Here is a 22,423-nt window from a genome sequence, read left to right as displayed (position 1 = left end):
ATCTGTGAACAACTGCTATTACAGGTGTATAGTAAATGTCATTGCTTGTGATAACAAAATGGATCCAAAACAGTACTTCAAACCAGCCATTTTATCTAATAAAATGGGATGAAATAACAGTCATTCTTGTGGATCAGACCAAAAGTCAAAAGGAGCAGCAATTTTATTTCAAGAATGCTGCACTTTAGTCAGAAAGCCAATGTTTCTATTTTCATTATTTTGAACAGCAATACTATTTTCATCAGGTAATAATAAACTCTAGGTAGCGGAGAACGAAAAGGACAGAAGCCCTAGGGATAATTGTACAGTCCAACATGAAGTTCTCTGAGCAAGTCAGACAGGCTGCTAGGACCAACTCATGGGGTTCCCCTCAAAGATATAAAAGAATTTTGCCAGCAGAAATAAAGAAGTGATTATCATTTTGTATAGTGAACAGCCATTTTATTAGATACACCTATCTAATAGCAAGCAAGTCCCCCTTTAGCCATTAGAACAACCTGGATTTTTGACATGAAAACATCTTTGGAGGCACCTACTAAATTTTTTGGATTGAAGTAAAACCAATTGGTAACGAAAATGTGGGATGGAAATGATGCAGATGACATCATCACTTCCTAAATGATGCTAACTCAGCCACTAAGGTTGATTTGGTAGAGTAAGTAGTGGGCATGAGCACAAAACAGTATGTCATTCATACTAAATACAGTAGAATGTGGGCTATCCGGAATAATTTGAAAGGCTGATCTTTCTTCTTTTTTTATTAATGGTAGTACAGTAAGCGCTGGTTATAGTGATAACATTTGCAAACTGAATTTTGATTCTATTAAGCGAAATATCAAGTTTACTCCCCACTTATAACAGATTGCACAAACAAAAAGCCCAATAAACAGAAAACTGCAAATTGTTTTTATTGTTTTATGGTTGTGACCTTCAGAAATGTGCTTTAGAAAATTGTCACAGAGACTACTGGGTTTTCTCAGAAACCATGAGTGAATTTCAAATTAGTTTAACTCCAGATTTGGTAAGGATAATATCAGCCTGAAGCTGTGCGATTTATTATTTTCCTCAATTTTTTACGTAAAATGTGAACGAAAAGAAAATGCGTAGTTTATGCAACAAAAAATGGAAATTATTAATAGAATTAGAAAAGATGAAAATTTAGGAAATCTCTCACCTGAAAATGCTGCTTTAGAGAGTGCAATCACTTTATTTTTTTGTTTACTTCAGAGCGAAATTTAGGCGAGCCAGCGTCTGGCTCAATGTTGTGTGAAAAAACATTGGATTTTAATTGAAAATTAAGAGGTAATAAAGATTTTAAGGCAAGCACAGGTTGGCTGAAAAACTTTAACTGAGACATGGTATATGTGAACTAGATATTCAAGGCGAGAAACTTTCTGCAGACGACTCAGCAGCGTTAAAAGTAAGTTTGCTTCAGTTATAGAAATTAAGAGAAAGAAACATTTATAATTTCGATGAGACAGACTTATTATGGAAAGCATTACCGAGAAAAACCCTAGCCACTAAAAGAGAAATGCCTGCATCAGGTTTTAAGATGAGAAAAGAGCGAGTTACAATTGTTATGTGTGCAAATGCTACTTGGATGCACAGACTGTCCGTGCTCAATTATCGGTAAGTTTTAAAAACCAAGAGCATTTAAAAATCTTTCTAATTTTCCTGTTTTGTATAAAAATCATAAAAATGCCTGGATGGATGTTTCTGTTTTCCGAGATTGATTTACAATTTTTTTTTTATTTAATTTAATCATAAGGTAAGATTAAATTTATTTAATCTTATTTTACGTTAGATTATAGGGAAAATTTGGCTATCTGGAAGAGGTTTGACATTAATTATTCTGGATAACAGACAATATACTGTGTTTCAAACTGAAGTAAAATCGATTGGTAACGAAAATGTGAGACAGACTGAAATGACATCACTTCCTAAGTGACACTAATGATGCTAACTCAGTCACTAACATTGATTAGGTAGAGTAAGTAGCGGGCAAGCATAAAAAGTTACATCGTTCATAACTTCGGTTCAAGCTGTTTGATTTTAAAAATTTAAATGGTTTTTATTTTTGTCCAAGATGTTTTCACATAAAATAAAAAACATCTTTCGTGTGTACAGGGTACATACACGATTTTTTTGTTGTATGCACTAATAAACAAGGTGCTGAAAGCTATAGGGATGCTAGTCCACGTCGACTCAAATGTTTCTTGCACTTGTTGCAAGATGGAAAGTTGCAGTTGTTTCTCGGGTCTCCAATCTCTGGTGACTGGAGGGGGCTATTGCCAATGAATGAGGCTGAATTAGTTCTGTACAATTCAAGACTTGTGACATGGTGCATTATCACATGCTGGAAGAACCTGTTCTCAGATGATACACTGCAGACAAAAATGGATGTACCTGGTCAGAAACATTTTACACATAACCTGTGTCACAAAGTAGTATGAAAACGCTCCCCACACCATTGCACCAGTGCCATCGCCCTGCAATGCTGACACCCAGCTGGATAGGTTCATGGATTCATGCTGTTCCTACCATATTCTGGTACTCCTATCAGTGTGAAAAAGTAGCAGTAAGAATTCGTCAGACCAGGCAATGTTTTTCTAGTCCTCTGCTGTATAGTGTTGGTGTTCATGAGCCCATCTTCTGTAATAATACCTTCTTGTTTTTTACCGACAGGAGTGGAACTTGGTTTAGTCATTGGCTGCGACACCTGATCTGTGACAAGATATGAAAGTTGTGCATTCTGAACTGCTTCTTTGGTTACTACTGTTGTACTGGGTTATTATTTGTCTGACTGTAGCTTTTCTGTTGTCCTACCGCAATCTTGTCAGCCTCCCTAGGTCTTTTGAATCAGTGGGCTTCTTCCAACCATAATACAGCTATTGGCTGAATGTTATTTGGTTACTGGACTAATCTCAATACACCCAAGTTACAACCATACATGAAAAACCCAGAAGGGCTACAGTTTCCAAGATACTCACGGCAGCTCTTCTGCTGCTAACTACCATGACATGTTTAGAGTCACTTAAATCTTTTGTTATGCTCATTCTTGGCTGAAAGACATACATACATACAACACCTTTACTTTATGTGCTCACATGCTTTATATCATATGATCCAAATGCAATGCTGTTACCGAAGGAGTGCTCCATTTCATGAAAAGGTAGGTGTACTAATAAAGTGGCCACTCCGTGTATAAGGCAATAGTTGCACTACATCATTAATACTGCACACACACAGAAGTCATTTCAGAAAGGACTAAAGGAATGAATTGGTGTAGAAAAGAGGCAATAAGATTAATCCAGGGAGAAAGGGTGCTCTTATGGGGGGGGGGAGAGACTAGTTCTGCGAATTGTAGCACCTGAAAATTAGGCATCTGCAAAAGGGACCAGACTGAGCTGTTTACGGCCTTGAATGGGTTGAGTAAACCAAATACTATGGCATCTTCATTCTTTCTCAGATCTCACCACACACAACAGTGGGGCAGAAATTTAAATTAGAAAAGAATGGTTGCAGAATGGACACGCGCAAATTTGCTTTCAGTTCGAGTAATTAACTGCTTGAATAAATTTCAACCTGGTGTTGTATAAATTTAAAGGATTAGCAAATGAAGTGACTCCCTCACCCCTTTTATGGCTGGTGTTGTCTAAGCTTGTTGCTTTTAGAATTATATTCTTTCTATTATTGTTCTACCTTATCTTTTCTACGTATTGAAATAATATGCTGTAAAGAATAAAACTTATTCTGGAAATCTCAAACTCCTAATACAGTTATACCCACAGAATTAAAATATAATCTTACCTCCTTTTCTGGTTTGTAATAGTATTTCACAATATTATTAACTGCATCTCCTAGCATTTGTTGTATTTCTGGTACTGATAATTCTAAAAATAAAGCAAAGTTCTATTAAACAGAATGTTTCATTCTTATATAGTATTCTTTAGAAAATGCTTTATTTACTATCATCTTACTCATCTATATATAAAGCATTCAATATATCCTTAACCCTTTCGCAATTGAGTTTTCCGAAAGTGGGCTTGGGGCTGAGTTTTCCAAAAGCACATGAGCACTATGTGAAGTGTAGTCCTGATAGCAGCTTTTTAATATTACTATGTTCTTATTTTATTGAAATGGTCAACATTAGAATGTCAGAAATGAAAAAAAAAAAAAAAAAAGTACCAGGTACATTAATCTGGCAGGCATTTTCGATGCCTGCCAGATTAACATAGCTAATAAGGTAAACAATAATGATTAAACAATTGGCTGATGCTTGAACATTTTTTTTTGTAATATTTTTTTAAAGCAAAAATTCAAGATGTTTTCAATGAAAAAAAAAAAAAAAAAAAAACTAGTCATTACTTTTTGAGGTGATAATATCTTCTACGTCTATTTAACTTGACTTCAATTTATGCATCTAAATTTTGGAGAATATAATCAATTCCCAATACTCATCTGAAAAAAGATATTGAGCTTCTTGAAAGGATCCAAAGGCAGGCAACTTTCATGGTGAGATTAGCAAAAGGGTGATCATATAAAGATTCCAATTATGTGGGCTACAGAGCTTGGCAACCAGGCACCTCAGAGTTGACCTGATTTAGATTTATAAAGTTCTAAGAGGGGTTAGTAAAATAAATGAAGGTGGAATTTTCACTGTTACAGAGAATTCCCAGAACTTAGGGGCATAAATTCAAATTACAGGAGAAGAGGTTTAGACTAGATCATAAGAAGTTTTCTTTTAGCAAGTGAGTCGTTGATTGCTGGAACATGTTGCTTTCTCAGGTAGTTGAGGCTGGCAGGAAAAGTCAAAAGTCAACAGTTACCTATGTGAGGTGGGAGCAAATAATTAGTTTTTTTTTGTTTTTTTTATCTACTTATTTCCCCCACACAGCTAAAGCCTGTGGCTTCCTTGTGCTATATGTCTATTACAATAGCATGTGCAAGTTTCTTCTCCAATATTCAAAGCTATTTTCTATTACCATCAATTATAAACTACATCTAACAATTATGTGGAATCACAGATAAGAATGGTAGCATATACTGGAAGATTAAGAAAATTTGCACGTAGCCTTAGTAGAGGCATACGATGCAAGAAAGCAAGCTTATGCAGCATCAGTAAAAAAAAAAAAAAAAAAAAATGCTCTGTTCGTTCCAAATACTTGTCCAGCTCAGCCTTAAATTTATATAGGCTATCAACTTCTACCACAAAAGATGATAGTCTGTTCTACCAACCAACTACCCGCTGGCTAAATGCAAACTTCTGCACATCTATCCAAAACTGTCTTTCCTCAATTTGAATTTATGCCCTATCAGGTGATACCTTTCTTTGTAAGAGCAGCCCTTTGTTTCATTCACTAATCTTGGTTGCCCTTCTCTGTACTCGTTCCAGCTCTACATCCTTCTTAAAATGAGGCCTCCAGACTTGTATACAGTACTCAAGGTGTGGCCTGACCACTGCCTTATACAAGGGGATAATCACCTCCTTATCCCTGCTAGAAAAATTCCTGTATATATCACTGGCAAGACACCACGAGCTACTCTTGCAGACCATCTGCACTGTTCAGAAACTTTCATATTTGCCTGCACAATTACCCCCAGGTCCTTTTCATTCCCTACCACTGTCAGTATAGAACCACAGAGTTCATACGTTACTCTGGGGTTACTGCTTTCCATATGTAGCACTTTACATCTGTCAATGTTAAACTTCATTTGCCACCTCTCAGCCCATCTGCTGAACTATTCTAGATCCTGTTGCAGCAGTGTAGTATTATTAACAACCCTGACAATCTTCGTATCATCTGCAAACTTGGACATTAAGCCTGATATACCATTATCAATATCATTAATGAATAGAGAAAACAACAATGGACCCAACACTGAACCCTGAGGGACTACACTAATAACATTAGTCCATGAAGAGCAGTGTCCATTGATTACCACTCTCTGTCTTCTCCCACTCAACCGTCACTTTATTCCATAGCAGCAATTTGTCTCCAATGCCACACTGCTCCAATTTGTGCAGCAGTCTTCCATGTGCAACAGTATCAAAAACCTTTCTAAGATCCAAATATACGATATCAAAGTTATTCCCTGCAGCCAGTTGCTTTGTGACCACATCATAGTATCCAATCAAATTGGTCAGACAAGACTTCCACTTAACAAAACCATGCTGTCCGAGCTATAACTGAAGTCTTGTCTAGATGATCCTGCAGTGTTTCATTAATTTCTCTGGAACAGAAGTTAAATTAACAGGTCTATAATTACTTGTGTCGCCCTTTGATCCTCCTTTGTGAATTGGGGTCACATTTGCACATCTCTAGTCCATGGGTACCTCCTCTGAGTCCAAGGAAGATCTCATAATTATGGCTAAGGGTTTGCTTACTTACTTCGTTGCCTCCTTTAATATAACTGGATAGATTCCATCCACCCCAGGTGCCTTTCTTATGTTTATCTTCAACAATTTCTCTTCAACTTTACTCTCAGTTATTATAAGATTATTTAGCTTACTGCCAGAGTTTAATACACATCTGGAATTCCCCTCCCTGAATAACTCCTCATGTGTGGCTGTAGATGCAAAATATTCATTTAGTTTGTTAGCTACCTGAGCAGGATCATCGACAGTTGAACCATCAATATCAAGTGGACCAATCTGATTCATCCCCTCCTTTCTAGAGTTTACATAAGTAAAGAACTCTTCGCTGTTTTTCTTTGCATCCTTTGCCAAAGATTTCTTGTAATCTGCCTTTGCCTGCCTAACCTCCGTTGTGACTTGGTTACAGACCAGCTTCTCTCTCATAGGCTTCCATGTCACCCATTAATTTATATATATCCCAGGCATTTTTCTTCTCTGCCACATGTCTAATTAGTTCATCTAAACATCCATTTTGGCCTAAATCTTGAACAATATTTCTTAGTTGGTATGAAAAGCCTAGTAGCTTCCAAGATTAATTCTTTGAATGCTTCCCATTTTGAATTTGCTGTTGGAAACATCATCAGTTGGTCCCACCGTATAGAATTTAAATACTGTCTCAGACCTCCGTAGTTGCCTTTACGAAAGCAAAAACCCTTCCCTTTACTCCTAATGGTAGTTAACTCTGAGTAAATCACACTTCAGCACAGTGATCACTGCCACCTAGTGGTTCCTTTATCTGCAGATTCTTAATGCATGAAGAATCACTACTGATAATCAGATCAAGAATATTACTCCCTCTAGTAGCCTCCCGAACATGCTGCTGTAGAAAACAATCATCCAATTTATCCCCAAAAGCCTTGCTAGTGTGTGAGTGACCAATCCACAAATTCCAGTCAATATCCGGGAAATTAAAATCCTCCATTATAAGACTCTCTGATTTACTGGCCCACTCTATTTCCCTGTACAGTTTTTTATTATACTCATCGGAGTCATTAGGTCTATAACACACTCCTACTCTCAATTTTGATTTCCCAGTGCTTATGTCAACACCAAACTGACTTCACACTGCACTGTCCAGCGATGTCCGTTGGCTGTACCTGCTTGGATTTTGTGTTTCTTAACTAATAGCATAACCCATCCTCCCTTCCTATCCTGTCTATCCTTACTGTACACATTGTACTCCCCAAATTCCAGTTCTGCATTCCTTATATCTGTGTGACACGTCTCTGATATCTCAACAATATCTGCCTTTGATGTTTCGAGCAACACCTCATATTCAACAAATTTATTTACCAAACTCCTAGCATTGGTGTACACACAAGTATACATGCACCTGTTCTATTCTTAGCTACCCTAACACAACCTACATGATTACTTGTACCGCAATGACTCCAAGCAGTCTCTGAAATCCCTTGCATCTTGTTTTCCAGACTGCTGCTCATTCAAATAGAAGCAGTGCAAGAATCACTTTCACCTCTCTCAGTGGCTACTGTTAATCTATTAGCCTGTGTATTCTCCCCCCAATCTAGCAGTTTTCTGACCCACATATGTGGACACGTTATTTGAAATGACCTTCAAAAATGTATATACAGCAGATCCTGCTGTAACACACAACAAATGTTCCAAAAGACAACACATAATAAAAATGCGCACTATAACATGCAGACTTTTGTATAACAGTCAGGGATATGTTCCATAAAAGCTATAAATTGCCAATACCTACCTCATTTTTATCAATCATATTTATGCTAATTGGTAAATAACATTAAAACTAAAAGATTGTCAAATAAACATTTAATGAAATAAAACATATATTATCGATACTGGTTTGTTTTCGATGGAAATTTTTTCAATTAGGTAGGGGTGGGTGTATCCTCATACTAGGATACCTTTTTAAAGAATAAATGCAAGGTTGGTTGCCCAGCATGTTTTTCTTTTCTCTTTTAAAATAAACCGCTCATTAGGTCATCCATTGCAGACAAGACTGTCAGCATTTCATTACAGGCTTTATATGATATATCTGTTTGTGATCTGTCCATGCCATGCCTGTTGCCAGTGGGAGTGAAGTCTATCATGAATTGCCTGTAGTCTATATAGGGGACCAGCAAGTTATGGCTTCAAGGGTTGTGCTGACCTGGCTGAAATGTCTGCTGCTTCATTACCCCTGATCCCAAAGTGGCTCAGAATCCAAAAGAAATATATGTCAAAAGAACGTTTAGAAAGAGAACTTCGGTTGAACACGAGACTGAACTCAATGAGAATTATCTTTTAGCCAATAAAGACTGTAATACAATTAAAGAATCAGTACATATCACACACACACACCTTTGGTAACTGCAGTTTTTATTAATATGGTGACTGTATAGCATACAACTTTGCCAGGTATATGCTACATTTATTGGAAATCTTTGCAGTTACAGTATTATCTGGAAAGATGGCAGCAGATCCCACAGTTGATACAAATTAAGAGTCATCTATGAAGACAAGGATAAAGTCTGAGCTCAATGAGTGGCATAAAGTTGTAAGTAGATGAAGGATGGAGTGCATGCCTTTGCTCAATTTGTAATGGAGAGGTTAAAAGATGGTAAATGAGAATGCCAGAGCAGAAGTGGTTCCTTTGATCACTCAACATTGTCTAACATGCTCTTAAAGTCTGCAAATAGCTCTTGAACACAAACACCAAAGGGTCAGATAGTAGTCTATGATTTTACAGATTTTCCCATTGTGGCTCAAAAAAAGATGTCCAAGGGGGATGATCTGGCAGAAATTTCGGTTTAAATGTATAGGTATACTGTAAAGACAATTGCTTGTGCCTAAGAAACAAAGGCAGTTCAGCTGCTTTCATGTACACACTCTGGATAGATTGCTATTGGAGCATTTTCTTAATGCTCCAATAGCAATACAGATGGCCTGATGGTGGACTGGCTCTAGCCACTGGAAAATGCTCAAATAAGGCAAAATGTTAAACCTCCTAGCTGAGACATAAAACCTGAGATCCATAATCTAGTTTGGAGTGGGCAAGTGCACAACAGATTCAAAGTAAAATGCAATGACTGGCACCTGAGCCATTAGAGGAGATGGCACATAGGATGTTTAGTCCCTTCATGCAAGTAATAACATGGTCTTTTATACTTAATCTTACAGATATTGTAAAATTAATAGAATTTCATAAAAAAAGCTAAGTATTATGCATTTAGAGAATGAAATTTACGAACAGACATTTGGGCTACCCATGCAGATTGTGTAGCTCATTTTTCTGCCCAAGTTGCTAATATCTTTTTAAATTGTACAGCATCACCTGAAAAAATAAGCTTTGAAATAGCCGTAGTGGAAATGTCTCAGGTTTTTAACAATATAGTGGATTCACCTTCTCAGGTGATGATAGTTAGCAACTGGGCAGATAATGGTATTTGTCCCTAGGTTGAACATAAGCCCAAGTCATAAGGTCAAATACTCGGGCCTCAGTCTGAGAGCAGAACATCTTTCCACAATTGAAATTGAATGCAGGTAACATGCACAAATTTTGATTTGATTTAAATTACTGCACTGATATATTCCTGCAATACTATTCATAATTATTTCATTCATTTTTGTTATGTCAATTTCTTTAATATTGGATATTTAATTTTAATTTTGGAACTTAAAAGAATTTTTTTTTAAAAACAAACTGTTTAAAGGTTCATAAAAAGTGCAAACATAGTTCACTCTTTTTTGTATAAATAGATAACAAACCAATCAAGCAGTATAAAATTCGGGACATTCAGTTGATAATGAAAAGCATAGACAAGCTGTTAGGACAGCTCATGCATGAGGTTATATCAAAGGAACTTTGCCATTATAAAACCAAAATAATTAAAGTTAAGAAAAGTAATTTGGATACTATGATAAAATTGCCATATATATAAAAAACAAAAATGGTAAACAGGAGTCAAAAAATTAGAGAGAGAGAGGATTTGTAGCAGCAAGAGTATCTGAATGAATCAAATTCTACAATGTATATGTACTGGCAAAGATTAAATTTTATATTTTTTAAAGGATATCTAGTTTCATTTATGCCAAGTGGCCAAACAACTGCCAACAAATGAACTGTATCTAGGCATAAATGTTTATCAGGAATAAATGCAAAAAATATTATACACATAAATGAATAAAACATGTACTTCTTATCAACAAAATAATTTGCTAACAGCTGCTGAGAAAATTCTGGTTAACTTACTGGGTTCTCTTGGTCTTCTAGGAACACTTGGAGACCTACATCTTGGAGGAGTTCTACATGTTTCCATTAATTCTGAAATAAAACAATCATACAATGGTTTAAATGTAAGAAAACAATTTTTTAAAAATCAGGGGAAAAAACTTTCAAACAAATCCAATTTTTTAGAATAAAATTTTAAAATACAGCAATTTGTAAATATGCTGAATTCCTTCAAACCAATCATCCCTCCAAAACAAAACAATTTAAGCTGTTTTCAAGTGAAATTCGTCATAATACGCAGTAAACTCTCAGTATTCATGTTTGAACTAATAGCCATTCCTAACCAGATCAACCACCACGTATGTTTCTCTGAAATCTAGCACCTCTCAATCCTTGAGGGGAACAGGATTTTAAAGTGTTTACTGTATAACAGTAATTTTATAGGACTAAAGCTGTTGAAAGGCTACACAGTGGGACCAACTGTTGATATTACTAACAGCAAATTCTGAATGGAAAGCATCCCAGGAAGTACTAGGAAGTAACTGTAGAAGCTACCAGCCTTTTTACACCAACCAAGAGAAACTGTTCAAGACTTGGGCCTAAATGGATGACATGTGTATTAAAGGGACTTGTGTCAGAGAAATAAAATACATGAGATGCATATAAATTATCAGATATTACAGAAGATTACAGTAAATATAAAATGGTCTACGAGGGGTTAAGTATTGGTATGGATGTTTTAGGACACAAGGGCAACTGGTGCCAAAATGTGCCTATTCTTGTTTTTTTTTATGTACTTAATTGGTCTGATTTTCACATCACAGGAATTCATATATTCGTATTTGCTTCAGGAAGCTAAATAGCTCATTTAGATTCACATTATTTCCAATAATATGGACAAGTGATATAAGTTCTATAGAACAGTGAAATGAAAGAACTTGACAATGAAATGAAAGCACTTTTTCTGATATAAGCATAATGTATAAATCTAGGAGTATATGTCTAACAGTGAGTGGTGATGAACAGTGCATGCATAGAGGTGGATCTTCCCCTAATGAGCAGGTACATATGGGTTGGGGTTGGGTGTGTATGCACTATATGTATTCTTGCTAGTACAACCTCTTCCTGTCTGTTTTTCCAGTAGCTAGAATTCCATAATTCTGGTTTCTCTTTGATTTGGAGCAATTTGTTGTTTATTTGTGACTTCCAGGTCTCGGACCACTGAATTGTACAGATTTTTTTAATATGCTTTAAATAATCTATATATGGCACTTGGTATTTTGCTGGTGTTGTACTGTTCGGTTGTTTGGCTGCCTGATCTGCTCTCTCATTACCTGTGATACCAGAATGCCTTGGGATCCAGCAAAATTTCACCGAGTGATTTTTACATTGTAGATGATTTAAATGGTATAAGATTTGTTTTATGATGGGATACGATATTGAAAACTTATTGTTCAATGCAGAGACTGCACTCGTGGAATCAGTGTATATTACACTGCTAGCATTGTGGAAAGTGTTAATATTTTCTAAGGCTAATTTTATTGTGTATAACTGCTAAATTCAATTGGTAGTGATATGGAAATCATAAAAGCAGAAAAGACAACTGTAGCACCAATGGCAGAGTCTGTTTTCAAAACATCTGTATATATTAGGGAACTTTGAGAATTGTTGAGTGCATGGCCTTTATGAAGTTGTTTAATAAAGGCCATGCCTTTATTAAACAACTAAATTTTTGTTTTGAGACTTTTTGAGACATTTCTTACTCCATTGACGAAAATAGGTATCACAGTGAATGAGATTTACAGAACAGGGTGGATCAAGTATATCAGTCTGTCGATGTATATTGTCAAATTGAAAGTTCCAGGCATGCAATAAATCTTTTAGATGAATACCAGATGGTGTTCAGTGGGTCTATTTTCTGCCAGTTTGCTGTTGTAGAATGCAGTCCATTCTGGGTTGAAAAGCATTGGTTGAAGAGGATGGACTGGAAGACTGACTTTTGGCTGCATAAAATTAAGGAGCAGCATTTTCCTTCTAGGGTGAAGTGGAGGTTAATGTGCCTCTACATAAAGATTTTGGACAGGGGATGTTCTAAACGCTACTAGAACAGTTAGGAGGGCACTGTGTTGAATGGTATTGGGTCTAATCAGTGCACTTTTCTTAGCCGAATCATAGACAACAGCACCATAATCTAGACAAGACCTGATAAGTGCACGATACAGATGTAGAAGAGACTATCTATCAGCACCCCATTTCATAGCAGAAATGGATTTGAGCAATTTAAGTTTTTTCAGGCAGACAGTTTGGTGATATGTTATGTGAAAAACAAAGTTAAGTTTGGTATCCAACATTAAACCTAGGAAACGAAAGTTACTGGTGAGAGGGATCAGGTGATTCTTCAGCCGAAGTTCTGGTTCTAGATGCAGTTTGCATTTTTTGCAGAAGTGAACTGCAACTGTTTTTTGTTCTGACATACGATATCCATTTTGCATCGTCCATATTTCTAGCTTATTTAGGGATAGTTGTAACTGTCTTTCAATGGTATGAATATATTTTGAACTGTAAGATGCAGGGTGATTCACTACCAGTGCGACAAACTTGCAGGAGGTGTAGGGGGCACAAAGATGAATCGGAATCACATCGCATTGCGGGGTCCAAAATGCCTTTGCCATGCGGTAGAGGACATTGAACGGGAGGTCGCGTGAACAGCGATCCCGCTGGAAGTCAGCATTTGCGAACCATTTCTGTTGAAGAAACCAAGTAGAAAAAGTCCTCCGGAGTGGATAATCTGCAGGCTCCAATGATTGGATGCATTGCAGATGGTATGAACTCATTTGGTTTGTTGACAGTATCCTCCATACAGTGGATTGGGAAATACCCAATCGTTGGCCTATCGCTCGAGTACTCATACTCGGATTGCCTTCTGCAAGACATAGGACACTTTCCTCATTGTCTGGCGTCCTTGTCGTTCGCTCTCGATTCATGGTACCTCTCGTGAAACAACCAGTCTCACGTAACCTTCTGTGCACACGTGCGAAAATCGTATGATGTGGAGCACGTTTGTGTGGGAAACGTTCCTGGTACAAGCGCAGAGCGGTGTGCCCGTTACAGTCCGCAGCTCCATATGCGAGGTGCATGTTGGCCAGTTCAATGTTTGAATACTCGTCCATTCTACTGCCTCGGGAACCGGTTTGCAAATGCCGACTTCCAGAAGGATCACTGTTCACGCAACCTCCCGTTCAACGTCCTCTACTGCATGACAAAGGCATTTCGGACCCTGCAATGCTATGTGATTCCGATTCGTCTTTGTGCCCCCTCACCTCCTGCAAGTTTGTCGCACTACCAGTGCAACAAACTTGCAGGAGGTGAGGTGCCTGTATAGTGAGATCATCGGCATACATATATAGTTCTACAGTATTGGGAATGTTCTGAGTTATGGTTCAGGCTAAGTGAAAAAAAGAGTAGCAGTAAGTATTGATCCTTGTGGGATCCCTTCTTCCTGAGTAAAAATAAGAGCAGCACTGTTCGGTAACATACTTGAAAGGTTCTGTATTGAAGAAAGTTTTGAATGAATTTTGGTAAATGTCCTCGTAATCCTAGGATGTAAAGGTCTCACAATATACCATACCTCCAGGTTGTATCAAAAAAAGCCTTTTCAATATCCAAACTTACCGTTACAAAACATTAATTTTTCACATAAGCATTACGGATATTAGTCTCTGCTTTCACCATGAGATCCAAATATCCATATATCAGAATTGTCCAAAGTGGATCTATTTTGTCGGAATCCAAACTGATTGTTATTTAGCAGCTTGTCAGTTTCAAGAACCCAGGTAAGTCATCCGTGCTGTATTGTTTAGATATTTTAGCATTACATAAAAGATTCCATCAGCTCCAGTAGTTTGGAAATTTATCTTGTATCTTTCTGCTAAGGCTTTGATTTTTAGAAAGGAAGCATCATAAGTTGTAATGGTAGACGTTTCAGAGAAAGTCTCTGCAAGTGTGTCAGCTATTTTTTGTGGTGAAGATATTTCTTGGTTAAGGTTGGAACAGAAACAGGTAGATATTTACCATTTAATTGTCTAATTTTTTTTCCATATAACTAGACTGCTAGTATCCTTTGTGATAGAGGAGGCAAACTGTATTCATGAATATTTTTGGCTTTTCTTCTGATTTTTCGTGCTTTTGCCTTAAGTCTTTTAAATTGAACTAAGTTGCTGGTGGTTGGAAACTTACGGAACAGATTCCAGGCTTTATTTCTTTTCCTTTTTGCTACGGTACAAGCATTATTCCACCAGTTTAAGGTTTCTGTAACTGAAAGCAGAAGACTGGTATTGCTTCAGAAGCTGCTGACAACATTTGCTTAATAGTGTGTGCACTCAGTTACATTGTCAATGGACACTAGTCAAATCAATTTGGCTATCAAAAGAGATGGAGGCAGAAGCTTTTCCCAATCTGCTTTAGAGAATTTCCACCTGATGATCAGGGCACTGCATCTACATTGTTTGAATTCTGCATATAATTGGAAAATGATCACTGTTGTGCAAAGCATTTAAAACTGTCCAATCTATAATGGGAAATAATTGAGGGGAACAAATAGATATGTCAATTGCTGACATAGATCCCGTGGAGAGCTGAGTGTACAGCAATGTTAGGTTCAGTTGGTCTATGAGTTTTTTTATTGTGTCCTCTATTATCCATGTAAGCAGATCCCCATAGTGGATGATGTGCATTGAGGTCACCAAGAATACAAAAGGGAGATAGTATTTGTTTTATAAGATCTTCTAATTCTTTCAACCTGTAGATATTGTTAGGTGGAAGGTATAATGACTCTAGAGTTATTGTTTGTCCCACCGCTATATGTACGCTGCAACAGCTTCTAAGTGGGTCTGAAGTTAAATGTTTCTAACTGGTATTTTATAGTCCACTAGAATTGCAACACCTCTGTGTGCACGGCTTGAAGAATTTCTTTTCTGCAGGATGTCTAATTTTTAATCCATAAGTTACCTGTGGATTTAAGTTAGTCTCTTGTAAGCTATACTGATGATATCTATGATCAAATCATAGATATCATCAGTATTACTGCATAAACCTCTACAATTCTAATGTGCTGCATTATTTGGTTTTAGAGAGGGAAGATGAGTCTGTCTGTTTCTTGTGAGAGGGAGCAGTTTACTCTTGACAATCATATTTAGTCTTTTCCTTTCTAGGAAAAGAAGGGCATCATAATCTGTACTCTCTTCTACATCATCAGTTCCAATAGGCGAACACCCGATCTCCGTGTCATCTTCTGCACGAAGATGAAGGATTGTTTCTTCTTGTGCATTTACATCTTCATTGTCCATGTTCCTTGAATTTGATTGTGGCAATTCAATGGCATGTTGTCTTTGCAGTTTCTTTTGCATTTTATCACATGATGCAATTTTAGATGGAACTGAGATGGGGGTATCGTTTGTTTCATCGACTGAAATAGGTTTGTTAGTGGGCTGATTCATCAACAGTACAGATCATGCCCATTCTGCAATGGATGTGTTAGGTGGGACTGACACCTTTGTTTCAGTCGCAACAGCTTGACAAATTTGGGTTGCAGAAGCATAGTTACATTGACGTGCCTTCTTGGTCTGGGTATGATACTTATTTTCGATCTTATATTTTTGTATCCTTTATTCCATTTGCCATAGATCATATGATTTCGAATAAGCTGGGTGATCCCTCTTGCAATTCAGACATTTAGCAGACTGCTGTACATTCTGCTTGAGTATGATTTTTTGACCCACAATTTGTGCATGTAATTTTGCCTCTGCACGTTGTTTCAGAATGACCAAATTTTTGGCATCTGAAACATCTTAAGGGATTCAGAATATATGAATGGACTCGGCAGTTCAGATACCCGGCCTTAACTGAAGTTGGCAAATTAGGTGTACTAAAAGTCAAAATAATATTTTGTGTTGGAATAAGTTTATCTTCCTTCTGGTTCATAATTCACCATGCTTGTGTTACTTTCTATTCTTGTAATTCCAGAACTATTTCTTCTTCGACATTCAACAGATCCCACTTACTTATTACTCCTTTTGAGGAGTTCAATGTGTTATGTAGCATCACTTTGATTGGGATTCCACTCACAGAGAACATTTTTAACAATAATTCAGAATGCCTTGCATGTGTTTCAACATGTGTTCTATATGCCTTGCATATAGTTCCAATTAATAGGTCTCCTGACTGAAGCAATTTTACCATTTTTGGTGTATCTGCTGCATTTTCGAGACATCGCTGGATAAAAAAAGGATGAGAGTCTGCTTAGCAGCTGAATTGATAACGAAAGCATTATCAGAAAAGCTGGTGGTTCCAATTTGTTAGAATCCGTTCTCATTCTTTTTTTGAAAGACCTATATTGTGTTCCCTTTTACAGGTGTCAGTATGTTGAGAGCCTGTTGACTCTAGTGGTGGATAATCATCACAATCCATTGTTGCCCCTTTTAGCCCTGGGAGAGACTTCCTTCTCCTAGGTTACTGGCCCAGCCAAGTGGAGGCAGGAGCAGTGCCAGCCAGTGACCAAGCAATCAGAAAAATAAGAAAGCAGTACGTTGCTAGTGGATATAGCAGTAACAATGCAAGCGAGGTTAGCAGTAACGTTGCTAGAGAGGCAAGCAGTGACGTTGCAAGCAGAAGAGGGTTTATGAAAAATGCTAGTACTCACCCTAGAAAATCGCATGGAAACTATTGCTTGGCATTCAGGGCCAAAAGATCAGGCATGCTAAGGAAGATTGAGAAGTCGTTGGTAAAGAATGCAAAGAAAAGCCGCAAAGACTTCTTACTTAAACACTAGAAGGAAGGGAATGAATCACATTGGTCTTCATATAAATGGTTTAACTGTTGATGATACTGCTCAGGCTGCTGACAAGCTGAACCTATAATTTGCATCCACATTCACATAAGAGGAATTTTTTTACAGATGGGGATACCAGAAGTATATCAAATTCTAACAGGGAACTAAATGATTTTGTAACAAGTGAAAGGAAAGTGGAAGAGAAATTATTGAAGCTGAACATAAAAAAGGAGCAAATTTGTAACTAAGGCCATATTGATCCATATATACTGTCTATAAATTGTGTGTATTCTGCAGTCTTTTCTGTTTGCTAGATGAAAAACCATGCTACCTTCGCCTTAATCCTATTTTATTAAGGGAAATAGAAAACGTTTAGCCATGATTATGAGAGCGTTCTTGGAGATTCAGAGAAGTTCTCTATGGATTAGAGATGTGAGAATGTATTCCCAATTCACAAAGGGAATTCAGAGGGCAACAGGGGTAATTACAGACCACTTAGCTTGACTTCTGTTCCAGGGAAAATTATGTAGTCACTAGTTAAAGAAGTAATGCAGAACCATCTCAAAAGAAAAGCAGTTATATTTCAAGTCGCACAAAGAACTTGTTAAGGGGCAATGCAGCCTGAACAACCTGATAGTTCAGTGGGAGAAGACAGTGTTTATTAATGGGCACTGCTCTGCTTGGACTGCTGTTATTAGGGGAGTTCCCCAGGTTTCAGTGCTGAGCCTATTGTTTTCTATATTTATTAATAATGGATGAAGGAATACTAGGCTTAATGTCTTAGTTTGCAGATGATATGAAAGTTGACAGGGAGGTTAATGACATTAATCAGTATATGCTACTGGAATAAGATCTAGAAAGATTAGGCAGATGGGCTGAGAAGTGCTAACTGAAGTTTAACATTGACAAATGAAAGGTACTGCATATGGAAAGCAGTAATCACAGAATAACATACTGTGTGGTACCGCACTCAGGGTGGTAGAGAAGAGAAAAAGACCTAGATGTAATTGTGCAATCAGACATGAAGTTCCTTGAGCAGTGGAGAGGAGAAGCTAGGAGAGCTCAGAGTTTTGTCAATAATACATAGGAATTTTGTCAGCAGGGATCTTCTCCTGTGTACCATCTCTTAATGGAGGTCGGTGACCACATGGCAAATGTCCCCCTGTCTCTGGTAGCTCTTAACAGCTGCTCAGTGTTCAATCCTGTCCAATTCTTAAAGTTATCAAGCCACAATGTATGTCTTCTCCCAGGCTTTCTTCTTCCTTTCATTCTCCCCTCAATAATTAGCTGTGGAATTGCAATATTTACTATTCCTCATTAGGTGTCCAAGATACGCCGTTTTTCTTTTCTTTATGTCCTTCAGCAATTCCTGGGTTTTTTCACTGCAGGACACTCTCATTGATCACTCTTGCTGTCCATGGTATCTTTAGCATCCTTCTGTATGTCAACATTTCAAATGCTTCTAGTTTTTTTGAAGTGTTAGTTTTCACTGTCCATGGCAACATACAACAAAACTGACCAGAACGTAACATCTCATCATCTGGATTCTAAGGTGGACACTTTCCATTGCACAATGGAGGTCTCATTTTAAGGAAATACTGTATGGCCATTTCAATCCTTGCTTTTATTTCCATATCTGGTTCATTTTTGTCATTGATCCAACAGCCTAGATATCTGATTTTGTTAACTCTCTCTCTATCAGCCTTCCATTTAACATGAGGGGGAGGTGTTGGCATTGCTCCATTAAGGACCATGAGCTTAGTCTTGTTAATATTAATCCCGAGGCCCATTCTTTCACTTTCTTCACTCACGTGATTGAGGAGTATCTGTAAGTCATGCATATTAGTTGTACAAAGTACAGTGTCATCTGCATAGCAAAGGTTGTTAATCACTCTACCATTGAGAGACATTCTTCATTTCTTCCTTCTAATGCTCTCTTGAAGATGACATCCAAGTAAATGTTAAACAGGAGGGGGAGAGTACACATCCTTGCTTCACTCCATGTTCAATGTTGATGTTTTCTGTCATCAACTACAACATATGCTGTTTGGTTCCTGTAGTGGTGTTTGATTATTCGGATGTCCTTTTCATCAAAGCCCAACTCAAGGATCTTGATGAGCATGGTGTGTTGGACTCAATCAAAGGCCTTCTCAAATTCAAAAAGATAAAGATGGGCAACAATCTGTTGATTTCTGTGCCTTTGCATCATGACCTGGGCACAAAATAGTGCTTCTCTTGTACCCAGTCCTTCCCTAAATCCAAACTGTTCATCATCCATTGACTCCTCACAATTCCTAAAACTAAATCTGATTTTGAATTATTTTTAGGAACATTTTGAGGACTTGGCTCATCAAGCCGATTAGTCTGAAGTCTCCACAAGTCTTGGTGTTTAGTGTTTTTATTTTTTTGGAAGAGTGATGAAAGTTGATGTCAGCCAGTACTGAAGGATGTTACCAGTGTCAAATTCTGTTAAATAATTCAACATGAATGCTAATGTTTTTGTAGTCAGGAAATTTCCACCGTGATTTCATCAGGTCCTTTGGCTTTTCCCTTCTTCATTTTTTTAATCACCCTCTTCACCTCAGATCTTAGGATGGATGGTCCTACCACTGCATCGTTGTTGTCATCTAGCTCACGTTCACTGTCAGCAAAGAGGTCTTTTATGTATTTAGTCCACATGTCCAGTTTTTCTGATTCTTCCATAATAATCTCACCTTTGTCATTTCGGACTGAAGTTGGTTGTTTCCTTCTATTAACTCCTGAAATCTAATCTTTTTGTGAAGATTGAAATCATCATGTTTTTCTTGAAGAGCTTTTATTTCTCTGCATTTTTCTGTGAATCAGCTCTCTTTAGTTCCTTTATTTTTGTTCTTAATCATCTATTCACCTCCTTGTAGATTAGTGCATTGCACTAATCTACAAGGAGGTGTCAAAATTTCATCTGTCATCCAGTACTTCTTCGAACATTTTCCATAACTGAGAACTTCTGAGCTTGTTTCAGTCAGAACAGATTTAAAACTCTTCTAAAGATCTACCACTCCCCCCCCCTCCTCCTGCCTAGGATGTATTGCATTCTTTTGTTAAGGCATGTCTCCATTAACTAATACATCTCTGGATTTTTTTAACTTCTCTAAGTCAACTTTCTTCATTGGTTGCTTTCTCCTAGTAGCCTTCAATCTCAGCTTGATCTCAGTTATGACCGGATTGTGGTCTGAATCAATATCTGCGAGGTGATCTGATTGAGGTATTCAAGGCTTTGAATGGATTAAGCAAGCTTAATGTTAACGGGATTCTTCCTCTTGCTCAGACTATACATGATGGGGCAGAAATTCAAAGGAAGGGCGGTTGCAGGACAGATGTGCAGAAATTTACCTTCAGTCAGCAGGTGGTTGATTGTTGGAACCATCTGCTATTTCAACTTTCCCATAATTGATTGGAGAAAGTGGGAGGAGGAAACTCACCACGGGGGGGGAGACAGAATTTTTAAATCAACTAGATTAGGGGTCGGAAACCTTTGAGTGAAGAGCCATTTTTGTTCTAATTAAAAAAAAAAAAAAAAAAAAAAGAATCAAAAGAGTCGCACCTCAGCTCAAGCTGGGACGAGAAGGGGAGGTATTTTAAGAAACCTAATAGAGTGGGAAGGTGTTTTATTAAAAAATATATTCATGAAATATTATTTATTAATAATTTATTAATACCAAAAAACCGTAACAAACATCCAATTAGGTATGAATTAATGTGACTTTTGCTGCTGAGTTCTTGAATGAGTCTCTCAACATCAGGCGACTGTGCGTAATTTTCATCTTTAAACATGCTGAGAGACATTGTTCAGACGGTTTCTTGATTTATTTTTAATATAGTTCATGTTGGAAAATATTTGCTCACAGAAATACGTCGCTTGTTGTACATGTAGGCTAAAAGTTAAAGAGCCGGAGTTACATGCTCGATGCTGCAGGTTGCCGACCTCTGAACTAGATGATTCTAAAACGATTGTTATTGGAAAAGTACTAGGGGCAAGAATATTCTAGAAGAGATCATCATCCACAAACCAGATGATATCACAGCACTGAGAGTACAGGAACCATTAGCAGGAAGTGAACAAAGTTCTAAGTTGGATGATGAGGAGAGAGGTAGCAGTTGTTAAAAGCAAAGGAATGGATTTTAATTTCAGAAAAGAAGACTATGACAGCAGAAGTTGCTGTGGCATTTATTAAATGGGAAAACAGTGCAAATAAATTAGATTTATGGATTCTCTTTAAAAAGTCTTGAATGCATATATATCATTATGAAAGTACAGCACAAGGAAGATCCTAAGATGACTGAATAATGAACCAGCCAGTTTAATGGGGCAGAAAAATACAGCACGGAAAAGTTAGAGCCATAAAAAGTAACGATGTCTATAACAACTACAAGTTGAACTGTAATATTATTACAGAAAAGATTAAGCTTTCAAAGGGCGATTATGAGAAAACAATGGTGAAGAAAAAAAAGAGTAGGGACAAGTTTTTCAGATATTTGAATACAAAGAAGAGAAGAATGAGCCAGATCAGACCCTGCAGTAATGGGTGTGGGAAAGCATTAGATAACCAAGTTGATGTTGCAAATGAACTGAACAGGTACTTTCCATAGATATTTACAGAAAGACCCTTTATGGTGAAAAGAAACTGAGTGAAGCTGGAAAGTAGCTTCACTCATACAGTTTCATGAACTTAGTGATATTGAAATTTCAGAAGATTTATTAGAAAAACTTTCAGGCCTAAAGGCGAGTAAAGCTCCTGAAGTTGTTGATATATATACCCAGTAATTATGAGGAAGGCAGCAAGAGAGTACACTGAACCATCAAAGTTAATTATAAGGCGATCACTGGACTCTGGAGAGATCCCCTTAGGTTGGGGAAGTGCTAATGTATTGCCAGTACATAAAGGCAGATCTAACAGTGAAATGGATAACTGTCAACCACTCTCGTTGCAGTAGTAGGGAAAAT

At 37.3% G+C, this 22,423-nt stretch overlaps 1 protein-coding gene across 4 annotated transcripts in view; it reads right to left on the bottom strand.

The window, feature by feature from the left end:
• The window catches only part of pns (DENN domain containing pinstripe), a 371,641-nt gene that overhangs the window by 44,524 nt on the left and 304,694 nt on the right, over nt 1-22,423 (bottom strand). For all 4 annotated transcript variants that reach the window (XM_090388148.1, XM_090388147.1, XM_090388145.1 and 1 more), the window contains exons 23-24: nt 10,635-10,706; nt 3,811-3,893 (exon numbers count right to left, since the gene is read on the bottom strand). In XM_090388148.1, coding sequence (XP_090244274.1) covers nt 3,811-3,893; nt 10,635-10,706 — 155 coding nt within the window. The remainder of the gene's footprint in view (nt 1-3,810; nt 3,894-10,634; nt 10,707-22,423) is intronic.

This window comes from Mastigoproctus giganteus, chromosome 13, assembly GCF_048544385.1.
Source record: "Mastigoproctus giganteus isolate SK-2022 chromosome 13, ASM4854438v1, whole genome shotgun sequence".
Classification (NCBI taxonomy): Eukaryota; Metazoa; Arthropoda; class Arachnida; order Uropygi; family Thelyphonidae; genus Mastigoproctus; species Mastigoproctus giganteus.
This window is presented reverse-complemented; position numbering and strand designations above follow the sequence as displayed.